This window comes from Rhineura floridana, chromosome 11, assembly GCF_030035675.1.
Source record: "Rhineura floridana isolate rRhiFlo1 chromosome 11, rRhiFlo1.hap2, whole genome shotgun sequence".
Taxonomy (NCBI): domain Eukaryota; kingdom Metazoa; phylum Chordata; class Lepidosauria; order Squamata; family Rhineuridae; genus Rhineura; species Rhineura floridana.
In genome coordinates, this window is record NC_084490.1 from 15,144,059 (window position 1) to 15,158,267 (window position 14,209).

At 40.7% G+C, this 14,209-nt stretch overlaps 1 protein-coding gene across 1 annotated transcript; it reads right to left on the reverse strand.

Annotated features, from left to right (window-relative positions):
* Positions 1-1,781: 1,781 nt before the first annotated feature.
* On the reverse strand, positions 1,782-13,980 carry LOC133367475 (vomeronasal type-2 receptor 26-like). Its single transcript, XM_061591577.1, has 6 exons — positions 13,931-13,980; positions 12,695-12,986; positions 11,366-12,202; positions 8,487-8,714; positions 5,154-5,280; positions 1,782-2,680 (listed from the first exon to the last, which is right to left on the reverse strand). The coding sequence occupies exons 1-6, from the start codon at positions 13,978-13,980 to the stop codon at positions 1,782-1,784; spliced, it is 2,433 nt and encodes an 810-aa protein (XP_061447561.1).
* Between the last annotated feature and the right edge of the window lie 229 nt (positions 13,981-14,209).

Sequence of the window (14,209 nt, forward strand, 5' to 3'; positions counted from 1 at the left end):
TGAATGTTTGCTAAAGCCCTTCCCCAGATTCAGATAAGGGCACTTGACCCATCCTTCCTGGCTACAGACTGCCTTGCCCTTGCCCCTTCCTTGCAGCCATATGAGCTACCCATTGGATTGCTCTCCAGAGCAATAGGATGGGCCGTAGCTCAGTGATAGCACATCTGCTTTGCATTCAGAAGGTCCCAGGTTAAGTCCCAGCATCTCCAGGTAGGGCTCCGAGAGGCCCCCTTCTGAAATCCTGGGGAGTTGTGGCTTGTATAAACAATACTGAGCTAGATGGACCAGTGGCTTGACTCGGCATAAGACAGTTCCCTATGTCCCTATGATAAACAACTCAGACTTAGTCTTGGAAGGGCTGCTTGCAAGACCTTATAACATAAAAACAAAAGGATGTAAGAATAGCCTGCAGGATCAGGCCACTGGCCCATTTAGCCCAGCATCCTGTTCTCACAGTGACCAACCAGATGTCCATGGGAAGCTCACAAGCAGAACCTAAGTGCAAGAGCACTCTCCCTCCTGCAGTTTCCAGCAACTGGTATTCAGAAGCATACCACCTCCAACAATGGAGGCAGAGCACAGCCATCGTGGCTTGTAGCCACTGATAGCCTTATCCTCCATGAATATGACTGTTCAAACTTAAAAGCACCTTAATGTGAATTTTAACAATATGACACATTTTCATCTAAAATAAATGTAAATATACACAGTGGGTTCATTTGAGTCACATGGTAAAGAACTCACAGCTCATTTTCCTCTCCCCTTCTTTTACTCTCTGATCCTGTAAAGGGCAGGTTCCAGTTTCCCTTATTGTACTTTTTATATTTTATTGTCAATCCCCTCTGCGTGTGCCACTCCAGCAGGCTTATCACTGGAACAATGCCACATTTGTTTTTACTTTATTATTTTATTTTAAAAAGGATGTCCTACACTTTGAGAAACTCCCTCCTCAAAGCAGCTTACAATCTCAAATAAAAAGCAACTCCACTTGACAATAAAATGGCAATTGTCCAGAGGTTCTGTCACACCTTCAGTGTTTCTGGATAGTTATAAGTATATTATTTTTTTTACTAATAAATGCATAAATATATAATTAGCCAGTACTTATTGATATCTTGGAAGAAACTGGGGTAAAATAATCTTTTTGAAATGCATGTTTCCTATCTTGATAATTTTGTGACAGGATCCCTTTATACAAAAAGGAAATAGAAAGCTATTTGGTAGGAAATAATTTTATATTGAAGAGCTATGGAGAACTGTTCTAGAAAGTAAATAAAATAAAGTTGGCTTTCCAGTGCAGTGAGTAGATTGTTTTTCTTATTAAACATTGCTCAATAGTACTTCTCAATAGGGATACACTTCATTTTATTTATTATTATTATTTATTATTGAATTTATATCCGGCCCTTCCTCCCAGCAGGAGCCCAATGGAGAATGGATCCCATCGTAGGACATATGGAGATACTTATAAACTAGAAAAATAGAATCTTTGAGATTGCATGGGGGAAAAGAAGCATCATACATTTTAAAATATTTCAAAAAATGCAGCCTTTTGTGTGTGTCTGTCTGTGCATGTATGTATGCTTAATTTAATAAAATAGATACATTAATTATATAATGTATATGCACCTTGGATTACCCCAGATGATGACCTATGAGTTTAAAACATATTAGGACATTTTCAAAAATAGTTTTGTTTTATTCAGTGCCTTTCTTTATTTCCATTGTGGCTTTGTATTTCCTTCAAGAAATAAAATCATCTGAAGAGTCAAGTTTCACATTTATTTTTTCCTTACTAACTGCTCTTTTGTGTTCAGATCAGGTCTCATTAAAATAACATAGCACTTAGGGAGGAAGATACAGCCTAATACACCAGAACTGGAGACTAAGATGGAGAAGATCTCCACAGCTACCATGTGTTTCCCTTTGGTACTTAGGTAGGATGGAACAAAAGACACCCAAACACTGCAAAAGACCAACATGCTGAAGGTGATCAGCTTAGCTTCATTAAAAGTATCGGGTAATTTTCTGGCAAAGTAGGCTACAGTGAAGCTGGTGATGGCCAGAAGACCCATGTAGCCCAGGACTATGTAGAACATCATGTCTGAGCCTTCATTACATTGCACTATGATCTGACCAGTCTGGGAATGCATGTCAAACTCTGGGAAAGGAGGGAAGGTTGCCAGCCACACAACACAGATGCCAGTTTGAATAAGAGAACAGAGAATGATGACTGATACTGCCAGTCTCTTCCCAATCCATTTCCTTATCTTGTTTCCTGGCTTGGTGGCCATGAATGCTAGAACTACAGTGATGGTCTTGCCCAACACACAAGAAACTGCAATAGAAAAGATTATTCCAAAAACTGTTTGTCGGAGAAAACAGGTCACTTTCTGAGGTTGGCCAATGAATAGGAAGCAACACAGAAAAGAGAGAAGCAGAGAGGAGAGCAGGATACATGTGATGCCCCAATTGTTGGCTTTGACAATGGGAGTGTTGTGATGTTGCATGAAGCTCCCCATCACCAAAACTGTGATAATGGAAAAGAAGAGGGCAAAGGAAGCCAAAACCGCCCCCAAAGGTTCTCCATAGGATAAGTAAGTGACAGTTTTGGAGATGCATTGATCCTTTTTCTCATTTGCATACTGATCTTCTGGGCACTTCTCACATTGGCCTGCATCTGAAATTAATAAGGAATTCAGCTAAATTTTATTGACCTTGTTGAGGATTCTCAAAATCCCTCAGCCTCTCTTCATCGCAGAAGAGGCTTTCTTAACTGTTTGCTGCCACCATTTCATACAGAATATTATCACCCTCCTAGTAGCGTGTATGGAAGGCTTTAGGTGTGAGATGGTCATTACCACTGAGAAACATTGTAATTCTTAAACTATGTTCTATGTTTATTAGAGGGATGCTATTTACAAAGGGGATACTATTACTTATTTTGGGTCTTTAAAGGTGCTTGCTAATGGTTTCTAAAGATTCCAGAGACACCGTTGCTGACACCAGTCTCTAAGTGGCTTTCAGGCCAATTTCCACGCAGCCACATACTCCCACAACCCAATTCAGTTACTGGGGCCAATCTGCCTCTGTACCCCAAATCTCCTCTGGTTACACTCCCAGCTGTTTGGACAGTTTAGCCAGCATTGTAACTCCACTTGTTCCCTCTGGCAAGACCTTTCTTCACACCAGCCTTTCAGACCACCTCACCAGCTCCATCCTGATCTTCACCAGACAACAATTATCACCACCCTGGTTATTAATATATAGCCTCAGTTCTTCCCTCAGCTATTCTTACCAACCAACTCCTCATTCCAGCTATCTTCAACTCCAACTGCTCTCCCTAACAGACAAACTCCCTACTGCCTGGAACCTTCAGCCAATCAGAAATAATCTACCTTTTCCAGGCCCCCTCAAATAGAATCTTAAAGCGGTCATTTCTGTCACCTCTCAGAACCTGTCACCAAGCAATCACTGCCAAACAGGCTTGCAACAATGAAATAACCCAAGGCCTCGTGGCAGTCATATAGCATTTCTTTAAACACAAACACATATATAGCATCTCTCCACAGACCTTAACATGGTTCAATATGTTTTTCTGCATGTATGCTGTGGTCACAATCACAGTGCATCATGGGTATGATAGCATTTATAGTGAAATACTGTAGGTGTTGCTCATGTATGCTTTGGGTACAGATTGACTCCTCAGCATGCATGTCAGATTTTAGGGGGGGCCTGAGTACCCTCAGTGGGGGACCTCATTATTGAAGTGGGTCCTGTCCCTTATTAATGTGCATTGGGGACAAGTAGCCGCTCTCCTGCATGGCTACAGTGAGCAATATTAATTCTGGCACTGAGAAGCTTGCTGATTGGCTGCAATGTGTGAGAAAGCTGCCATTTTAATCACTCCCAGTGTCCCCAACATAGCGTCACTTCAGAGAATGCTGCACTGGGGCAATGGGAAGGGATTAAAAAGACAGTCTGTCATTTATTTATTTATTATATTTATTATATTTATATCCCGCCCTTTCTCCCAGTAGGAGCCCAGTGCAGCAAACAAAAACACTAAAAACATGTTTAACACATCATAAAAACACGCTTTAAAATATATTAAAACAAAACATCTTTAAAAACGTTTAAACATTTATTATTGATTTATAAAAATATTTGTATACCGCTATTTTGTTAAAAACATCAAAGCAGTTTACATCATGTTTAAAACAACCATAGATTTTTTATATATAAATAAACATTAAAATACAGTTAATGTATTTAATTGTAGCCTATGGCTTTGAGCAATAAGAATCATTTCTGCAATTAAAACAAAGATCAATTGTTGTGAAAAGACTGCCTGGCAAACTGTCTGCATAAGCCTGGCAAAACAGAAAGGTTTTCAGTGGGTGCTTAAAAGTTAAAACAGAAGGAGCCTGCTGAGTCTCTGTTGGCAGAGCATGATAGAGAACTAGGCCGATGACACTGAAGGCTCAGTTTTGTGCCATTGCATTCATTCAGCATGTCTCTTAGTCTTAGCTCCAGCTGGCAAAGGAAAAATATTCTGAAAGGGACCTAGACGGGTCAATTCACAGGCAGGCATCACTAGTAGTGGGCTCTACTGGGACCTTGGTGCATTTTCATTTGCGCAAGTCCCCTGCATGCTGGCGCCACGTGTGGTCATATATAGTGCTCTATAAAGTCATTACAAATTTTGATGTGATTATAAAAGTTGGCTTTACTGTATATAAAGAGGTTTGAAGGATTTAGAGAATGGAGATATTGCAGGAATACAAAATTGTTTCTCTTCCTTGAACTGGTCCTAAAATGTATAGACCATTACTTAGAGAAGCATGGATTGGGTGCACTGTATTAGTGGAAATGGAGGGAGAAGAGCTTCTAGTGCATGTATATGACCTTTCATTGCCTACCCGTTTGCCCTAGATGGGGTGGCCCTCCAGATGGACTAGATGGACCAAAACCCATCAGCCCCAACCAGCATTACCAGTGGTCAAGAATGATGGGAATTAGAGTACAGCAACATCTAGTGGGCCACAGATTCCACTGCCCTGACTTAGAGACAACATGTTGTAATTAGAGTAGGACTAAATTTAAAGAATTTAGATTTTTTTTCTCTTGTAGCTCAGTATTTTCATCCTTACCAATCTGACTTGAAATCCTTCCTTCAGGACATTGAGCGCAATCATAGCAACACACTTGTTTCCCCTGCTGAACGATCCTGCTGTATCCAGGCTGGCAGCTCTCAACGCATGTGGCACGAGGCGGGATCTGATGGTAATCACAAGTTACAATGATTATGGTGGAAATAATATGGTTTCTTCCCACTGGTATAATTCTCAACTCCATTCTTTTTGCACAGAAAAGAGTGCCTGAAGGAGAGTGGGAGGCTACCCCAATTCATCAAATCGTCCCACACTAATCTACTTTGGTTTTTCTTATGGCATTTATGTAGAATACATATGTACATAAATCATTAAGACAAGACATTGCTTGCTGTTTATTGTTTGATTTGCTACATTATTTTCATTTGCATCAGTCCTTTTTTGTAAGTCTCTCCAGAGTCCCTGAAGAAAAGAGCCTTAATGGGAAATATACAAAGCAGACTAAAGTTTTGTAAAGATTTACGTAGGCACTCAAATGGTGCCTATTGGTGCCAGTGTGCTTTTCAGTACCTCCTATGGCACCTGCAAAGGGTATCATAAGTATCCTCTCAAAAATGCACAATGCCAGAGAGACCATTTGCTATTACTGCTCAGTTCCTGTTTGCACTGACTCAGCCTCTCCTATATTGAACACATCTCATTAAACATGCCCACGTTTCATAGGATCCCACTGTCTTTTCTGTTCTGGACAGAGGTGAAGTGCAATAAGTTTCTCTCTGTGACTGAACTTGGTGGTGGCTGATGTTCATACTTTTTCCCATCAATGAGAAAGGACATGCCTGTATAATTTAAAGTCCTTGTCTCTTTTTCTGCTCTTTTTGATATGGCATCAATTTTGTCTTATGCTACATTTCCATGGCAACAATATTCTGTTATGCCATACCCACATGACAGTTTTCTTTAAAAAAAAATGTTATCCATGGCATTTTCTCAAGTTTTTAAATGTGCTCAATGGCCTCAAAAAGGTGGTGACCCTGAGCTAAGGTTTGAGAAAAAGAGATTCAATTAACAGAGAGACAGAGGATGGATCTGAGGAAAGGAGCAACCAAACAGACAATGGGCTGGGAAAACAACTTCAAACAGAGGTTTACTTCACTGTTGGCAGGAAGGGTGTGGGCACCTTTGGAGAAAACACAATCTTTCTTATTCTTGAAAGCCCCTCTTATGGGGGAAAAATCTTGATTACTTTGCCAGCTTTATCTCGGATCTGCCACACGTGGAAATAAAATGTAGATGAATACTGTGTGCACCCGATTCTCATATGGCTGGGATGAAAACCTTCAGGTGTTCTAGATGTTGCTGGGCTACAACTCTCATCAGCCTTAGCTAACATGGCCAATGGTCACAGATGATGGGAATGTTAGTACAACCTCATCTGGAAAGCTTAGCATTTTTTTTTTGCAGATTTCATTAGTGAGTGAGGCTGTGCACATCTACAGTAGCTAACAATCAGGATACAAAGCCCTATGCTGGTTGCTTCCAATAGTTCTCAGCTGCTACAATGAATGGCATGACTGAGTAGGGGTGCCATCAATATGCAGATGACACCCAGCTATACCTCTCTATCCCACATGCATCAGGAGAGGCAGTTGAGGTGCTGGACCAGTGCTTGGAGGGAGTGATGGACTAGATGTGAGCCAATAAATTGAGGCTGAATCCTGAAAAGACAGAGGTGTTATGTGCCTAGAGTTCTCATGTCCAGGAGGTGGGAGGACAGCCTGTTCTGGATGGGGTTGCTCTTTTCTTGAAGAAGCAGGTCCACAGCCTGGAGATCCAACACTGTCACTGGAGGTTCAGGTGGCCTCAGTGGCTAGGAGTTGTTTTTCCACCTCCATCTGGTTCAGTCCCTTTTGGACAAAGAAGACTTGGCCACAGTGCTCCATGCTGTGGTACCTTCCAGACAGGATTAGTGCAATATGGTCTACATGGGGCTGCCCTTGAAGATGACTTGGAAACATTAACTGGTCCAAAATGCAGCACTCAGATTACTGACGGGGTTTCCTTTTAGAATTTATATAATCCCTGCTTTAAAACAGCTGTATTGCTTGCCAGTTCATTTCCAAGCCCAGTTTAAGGTACTCATGTTAAATGACTTATGTCCTAAATATCTGAAAGACGCCTCCTTCCCTACAGACCCTCTCAGGTGTTGAGATCAGCAGAGGGAGCCCTCTTGGTAGTTCCACCTCAGAAGCTAGAGGGATGGTGGCCTAGGAGAGGGCATTCTCTGTGGCAGCCCCTAAATGTTGAAGAAGGACCTCTTTACCATGGTCTTCGGCACTTGAGATGTATATTTTTAGGACCCACCCTATTTTCTGTGATGTTGTGTAGGTTGTTTTTAACTCTTTTTAACTGTGTTTTTAAAATGTTGTAACCTGCCCTGGGACCTCCGGGTGAAGGGCAGGTATTATTGTTGTTGTTGTTGTTGTTGTTGTTATTCATAATTGACTCTTCCCCAAATGTCTCCCCATGCCTGACAGGAGAGTGAAGGTGGGTGTTTTCACTTTGCACACTATTCCCTGGTTTCTTTTATGAGTTTTAGAATGTACATAAGGCCATCAGAAGAGCCCTGCTAGATCATGCTGAAGTCCTATATGGTTCAGCATCCTTTTATCACAGTGGCCAAACTGATGTTACATGGGGATGACATTTGAAAAGGGTGTATGGAAGGCATCTAAAATCCAACATGCATAAACTCAAATTGTAGTCAATTTCCATATTTTTGGCAGGATACCAGTGACAGAATTTGATGGATAATTTTAGACCTATGCCCCCTAGTCAAATGGCATTTGCATTCACAGATGACTGCAATTCTAAGAGGTAGTACAAGGGACACACAATGGGAAGGCCAGGAAGGTGCAGTCTCACTCCCACTACACAGTATGGATGGGATCTGTTGGCCAGTGCAGGTTCGAAAGCAATCCATCAACCTGAAGCTGGCATTGAGTTGAGTTCATTCTTTGACCACTAGTGGCAACTTTTACCAATCCATCCCCCCCCCTGAAAAAATATTGATATTAATGTTGATATTTTAAAGGAAATATCAATGTTTTGAAAGGAAATGTTCATGAATTAATTGGGTGGAAATTCTAGCACATCCCTATTACACAGGTAGAGAGAAAGCAGGAGAAAGCATTATCATCGAAGCCAAGGTAATGTTCATGTTTGGTAGCTGAGTTCTTGTGTTATTCAATAGTATCAAAGGCACATGAGAGAGGGAAGAACTGGGTGCACCATCAGCAGCATCACTCTTTATATTTGATCCATGTCATTTATAGATCTATTCATCCTTCCAACCGTAAAAACGATGCATACCTGACTAAACTTGTGATTCCACACAATGTTCCTTCCATTAACGGTGAACCTTTTTCCTGAAGGATCCTGGGGTTCCATCTTTCCAACTTGGAGCCTATGGAAAGATTTGTTAGGGAACATGACCCAGTTGATGATATCATACCCAGCTGCAAAATCTCCATTCTCATCAAAAAAGATTTCTTCACCTGCACTGTTGTTAAAATGGACATTCCTCAGAAATGGGCGAAGCTAGAGGAGAGGGGGGGAGTTTAGAAAACAGGTCATAAAATGGGGAAAGGAGATGGAGCATTACTCAGTGACAAATCACATGGTTTGCATGCAGAAGGCACAGGTTCAATTCCTTCAAGCTCCAAGTAGAGCTGGGAAAAGACTCCCACCTGAAACTCTGAAGAGCCATTGCCAGAGTAAACAGCTAGCTACATGGACCAACGGTCCGGCAGGATAAGGCAGTTTCCTTTATTCCTGGAATTTGCTACATTGTGACCTTTGAGAATAAAAAATCTACTTGCCACTCTATTAATTTCATCAAATGTGCATTTGCAATATTTTGTCATTTGGAAAATGCCAGGCATTTTACACTCTGTATTGAGGAACAGATCAACATTATCAAAGGTATGAATGAGTGCAGCCTATCGCTGGAATCCCCCAGGTGCTTAGGTGTCTTCCTGCTCAGGATCTTATTCCTCTGAGAAGAACGTTGTGCTGGAGTTGCTGGTTTATGATCTTTCACATGGGAGCATTCAGATAAACTCCCTAGAAGCCTCCCCCATGTGGGTACACATCCAAGATGGCTCTGTCCCTATATAAGGACCTTCTCGGGTGCAACTTGAACATGCCATCAGACTACAATTTGTATGGGGAGGTGAACTAATAAATTACTCAAAAGGGCCTAATGAAGTATGTTAAAGCATGTTGTAAAGCAGAAATAATGCCATGTAGAAGATTCAAGGAACAAAAACAGAAGGAAGCAATACATATGGAGAGCATAATTTTTTTTGTCCAGCATCCTGTTCTCACAGCACTCTCCCCACTCATGATTCCCAACAACTGGTATTCAGAGTCATACAACCTTTGATCCTGGAAGTAATATAACCATCATAAAAACTAGCCATTGATAGCCTTATCCTCCACGAATTTGTCTAAACTTCTTTTAAAGCTGTCCAGTTTGGTGGCCATCACGGCATATGGGGTAGACAAATGTACACATTAACAAAGAGAGTAGAACGGAGGAAACATTTCAAATTAAGCAGATTTATTACAGAAAAGATAATATGAGAGTGGATCCAAACTGGTCCATCCTCATCAACCAGAAACAAGAAATCAGAAATGAGAAAGCACGTTTTTACAGAGTTTCAACAGTTTGACTGAGTTAATTGGAGGTGTTCCTGGAGCATCCAATATTCCTCTCCATCAGCGGGGATGGGGAACCTCAAACCCATGGGCCAAATTAAGCACAGAAGTCTACTCCATTTGGCTAAGGAGGCTGTTACAGTCAAGACACATCCACACCAGTTATGAAACAAGATGTGGAGTAGGTAAAAATGTGGCTACCTACCAAAAATAGGGTTTCTGACACCACCAATCAGTTGATTAATGGTATCTGCAAAGCCTTGTGTCTTTTCAAGTATGAACATGATCATAAGTACTTGCAAAGGCACAGTGCTTTGCAATAGCCAACGATCAGTTGGTTGGCATCACACGCAAAGCTGTGATTTCAATCCATGTCAGCAAAGGAAAATGGGTCACTTGATGTCGTTGTGATGTCAGGTTACTGACAGGTGGATGCCCACCTGACAAAGTTGGCCCACAAGATGAGGGACAGATCCAGTTCCTCCTCCTCCACTGCTTTATGTGTTTAAGACCCTAGAGCTTTTTCTTTACAAACAAATCATCAGTTTGTCAATTTGATATATTGGTGTCATGTCAGTATAACTCAAGCAAGCATTTCATGTGTGAGAAAACTGAAGAACATAGCATAACACGCTGTCAGAATGGACAGGTGTTTGTCCCTTCAGCAGCGTGCCCAATAATTTTACAAAATCTCCAAACTGTTGAGCATCCTCTTTCATGCAATTTCCTAGAGAATATTCCTCAGTATAACAGTGAACTTCAATTTTTACCTAAGGCTGTACATTTAAAACCTCATTTAAAACTTCAGACATTCTGTATATTAATCTTGAATTCGAAGAACAGAGTATTGTAACATGCCTTCAGCCTAAAAAGCCAATATGTTACAGCATGATTGTTATTTTTTTTAATTGTGTGGTTTTGCCTGCAATCCTACACACACTTATCCAAGAGTAATCCTCTTTGAATATAAACAGACTTACTTCTGAGTAAATATAGCATTGTTAATTTATAGTATTCTTAAATTATAATATTTTGAAGTTATATTATTAAAGGAGAATGAAAAAAGTTACAAAATAAGTGTGTAAGTATCCAGTTATAAAATCAAGACACAAGTGACCAGAAAGCCATTATACTAGCCTTATTGTGATGAATATGTTGTGTAAAATGTGTTTTGAAAAATGCCATTTTACTTTATCAGACAATGAAATTGCAAGTTCAGTTTTGCTCTATCAATGTGTTTATTTGTTCATTTGTTACATTCATTTTTGTTCAGTTCCCTGTATCAATATGTAGAAGATTATTTTTTAAATGGTTTAAAGATATGCTTTTCAGATGTGAAGGATGTTGCATAAATGAAGCCTAAAGGAGATATATATACCTTGTGGATTATATTAGTGATACTTCCATAGTACCCATCATCATCTAGGGAGGGTGGAGGCTCATATCCAGCTATTGGGTGGTATCTTGAATCCAAAAGCTCTGAGCAGTTCATTACACTCGACTGGAAGCCAACAGGAGCCATATCTTACCTGCCATGGCTGAACATTCACAACATCCCCTATAGCTTTGTGCTTAGATTTTAATAAATATATGGCATGGAGAGCATGTGCTATCACATGGACCGCATTGTAGATACTGTAGCTCTGTCCAGACATTTCCATTTCAAACACAGCTCCAGGGAGGCTCCCCAACTTCTCCTCCCCGGTGCAATGTTGCTGGTATGTCATATTTGCGCCATCCATTGGGAGTGAACAAGAAAATGTACTACACCAGAATGGTTCGATGAAATAAAATGAAGACTGGTATGGATTTATGCTCTCAAGAAAATCTTGAAATCCGGGAACCACATTTTTGTGGAGTGCAAAGGACAAAGTACCATTGAGGGATTTTGCTGGAAATTTATTCCAAGTGAAAATAGCTGTGAAATCCCATTGAGATGTTATGAGCCAAACCTTCTCCTTTGGACTCAGATCCACAAATTCACTGTAATCTAAAACTATTTGGAAACCGGCCATAGAGTGAGCATCCCCATAAACAATTATGACATTGATTTTATTCAACTGGAGTGTTAAAAATATCTTTCCATAGTATTTTTCACGGCTTTCAAGCGTGTGACTCGTCACTACTGGAATCGATTGTATTAGAGCAATACAAATACTGTTCTGGGAGAACTTTGGTCTCAAAGTTCGAATAAATGTTTCTCCACTGTCATTATCTGAGATGAGAAGGCCAATCCAGTTCCAACTAAAATACTTCAGGAGCTGAACAATCCCATCATACTGAGGGTTTTCATTTGGTGCCATCCGGAAGAAAGAAGGGAACTGAGCTTTATCACTCAACACAGGGTCAAAAGAACCATAAGTGAGCTAATAAAATATACAGATATATTTTACACTGTGAAATTATCTTTTTTGCATTTGAGCAAAAACATTACTGCTTGAATTCACTGACTTGATCTTCCAATGCAAATATTACATTATAATTGTATAATTGGAGTAGCAACAACTGCTGCTATCCAGGTTCATTCTTCAGTTAGATTCTTAGCAGGAAGTGTAGATGTCCTATTATTTATGCTTCATACTGTTGTGATAATGAATTGATTGATGATATATGCTGTGATAATGATAATGGAGTGTATCGCAGCCTAAACAAAAATGGGCTAGGGAGAACTGAAGCCTTCTCATTTCAAGAAACACACAAGAACTATGAATTGACTATTGAACCATCCTGAAAAGGACTGAAGGGAGTCTCTGACCCTTAAAAGTCTAAGGGGGGCATAAGAGGGGTGTTGGAAGGGAGCCTATGCTACTCAGTTGCATCTATTTTGAGATATCTGTATCTAAACTGAAGGCACATACCTGTGGAATTTTGTAGGTATTTAAGATGTTGGCCATCTGTATTGAGCTTTGAGAGGTGAGTCCACCAATAGTAGCCATTAACTTCTTCTCCCTGCCACAGTTATAATTGAAGGGAGCCCGATGCTCTAGGAAGAGAAGATCCAGGGTGGCCCAATAGGTTAGCATTGAGTGAAATGCGTTGTCATGGATATCTGATCTCAACGTGGTGTTTGGTAAGAGAGAATTATTCTGGTTGATCTCTTGAATGGCAAAAAGAAAGGCAAGGACATGCTGGTAGTTTTTTGGCATTAACCTGGAATGAGATTTTTCACAGATTGTGTAATCTCACAACCTTTCATGAGATAAGTGCATTTTATTTCCATTAAATCTTAGATGCAGGCCTTGCATTCACAGTTCAGATATTGTCATCAAACTTTTCTATGCCTGTCTCTCCCCCCCCCAGCACACAAAAAGTCAATTAGTGTCATTTCTCCGCTAATTGCTAAGGCAGGACCTCTGGTTTAAAGTTCCAGGGCCTGCAGACCAGAGGGGACGGTGTCTAAATAACCAGCCAGAGAGTAGCAGATGATGAAGACAGTAGCAAACAGTCCCGACATCAACACTTGGGCCATCATCATCATCATCATCATCATCATGGACATGTCAGGCTCATCTTTAAAAAAAACAGTGGTGCATGCATTAGGTTACAGGAACAGCAACAAAACAGTCTGCCAAACACAAGCCCAGCCACCTCATCCATGTCCCTGGGAGGGCGCGCACCAGAGGTCCGCACACACACCCCGCACTCCGGCTAGTGACGCTGCTGCTGACTTCTGCCCAGCTTTCATCTACCTGTTTGAGCTGACTCCATTTTGTTTGGATGCTAGAACAGTTAATAATTGAAAATTCTTTAGAATTAGTGTATGGTCACCCATGCAGGGACAACATCAGATCTCTCAACACCCTTGATTGCTTTACATTTTATTACTGAGACTGAATGTGGAAACAGATGTTGTAAAAATGCAGTGTGTTCAATGGGATGTGAAGGTTTTCACTATTATATTTGATGTGTCCATTCAGACATAATAAATCATAACTTTTTGCTGCAGTCATCAAGATATGGTTATCTGAAGCAACCATCACTCTGAACCTACATTTGAAAGGTTCATATCAGACCTTACAAACTTAGACCAGATCAGAATTAGATAAATGGGATCAGGTTTATCTTAATAAGCGAAGCAGTCCTTACTTACTTACCATGCCATTGGCTTGGATTCTGGCCGATTTTTATAGCTGGGTAACAACATTTCAGCAAGTACGACAGAAACAAATTCCCCAATGACAATATCATCTCTGGAGCTGGGAAACCTATTTTGAACTTTTGCTTGCCCACTGTAAGTAGAGTTTAAACTCTGACTGCAAGTTGGAGGCAACAGGAGGAGGAGGAGCAGCAGCAAAACCAGCCTGAATGCCAGCAAATGTCTCCCCCACTCCCAGCTGTGCACCTGCATTGCCACCTACACATCTGTTGTTATG

What these genes read in the sequence shown, in the direction of transcription:
- LOC133367475 (XM_061591577.1), bottom strand. Translation starts at nt 13,980, where the DNA reads ATGTTGTTACCCAGCTATAAAAATCGGCCAGAATCCAAGCCAATGGCA. An exon ending in TGAATGTTCAGCCATGGCAG is followed by an intron (nt 8,715 to 11,365) that starts GTAAGATATGGC and finishes CCTCTCCTCTAG; the next exon opens with CTTCGCCCATTTCTGAGGAA. An exon ending in GGAATCACAAGTTTAGTCAG is followed by an intron (nt 5,281 to 8,486) that starts GTATGCATCGTT and finishes GATTACCATCAG; the next exon opens with ATCCCGCCTCGTGCCACATG.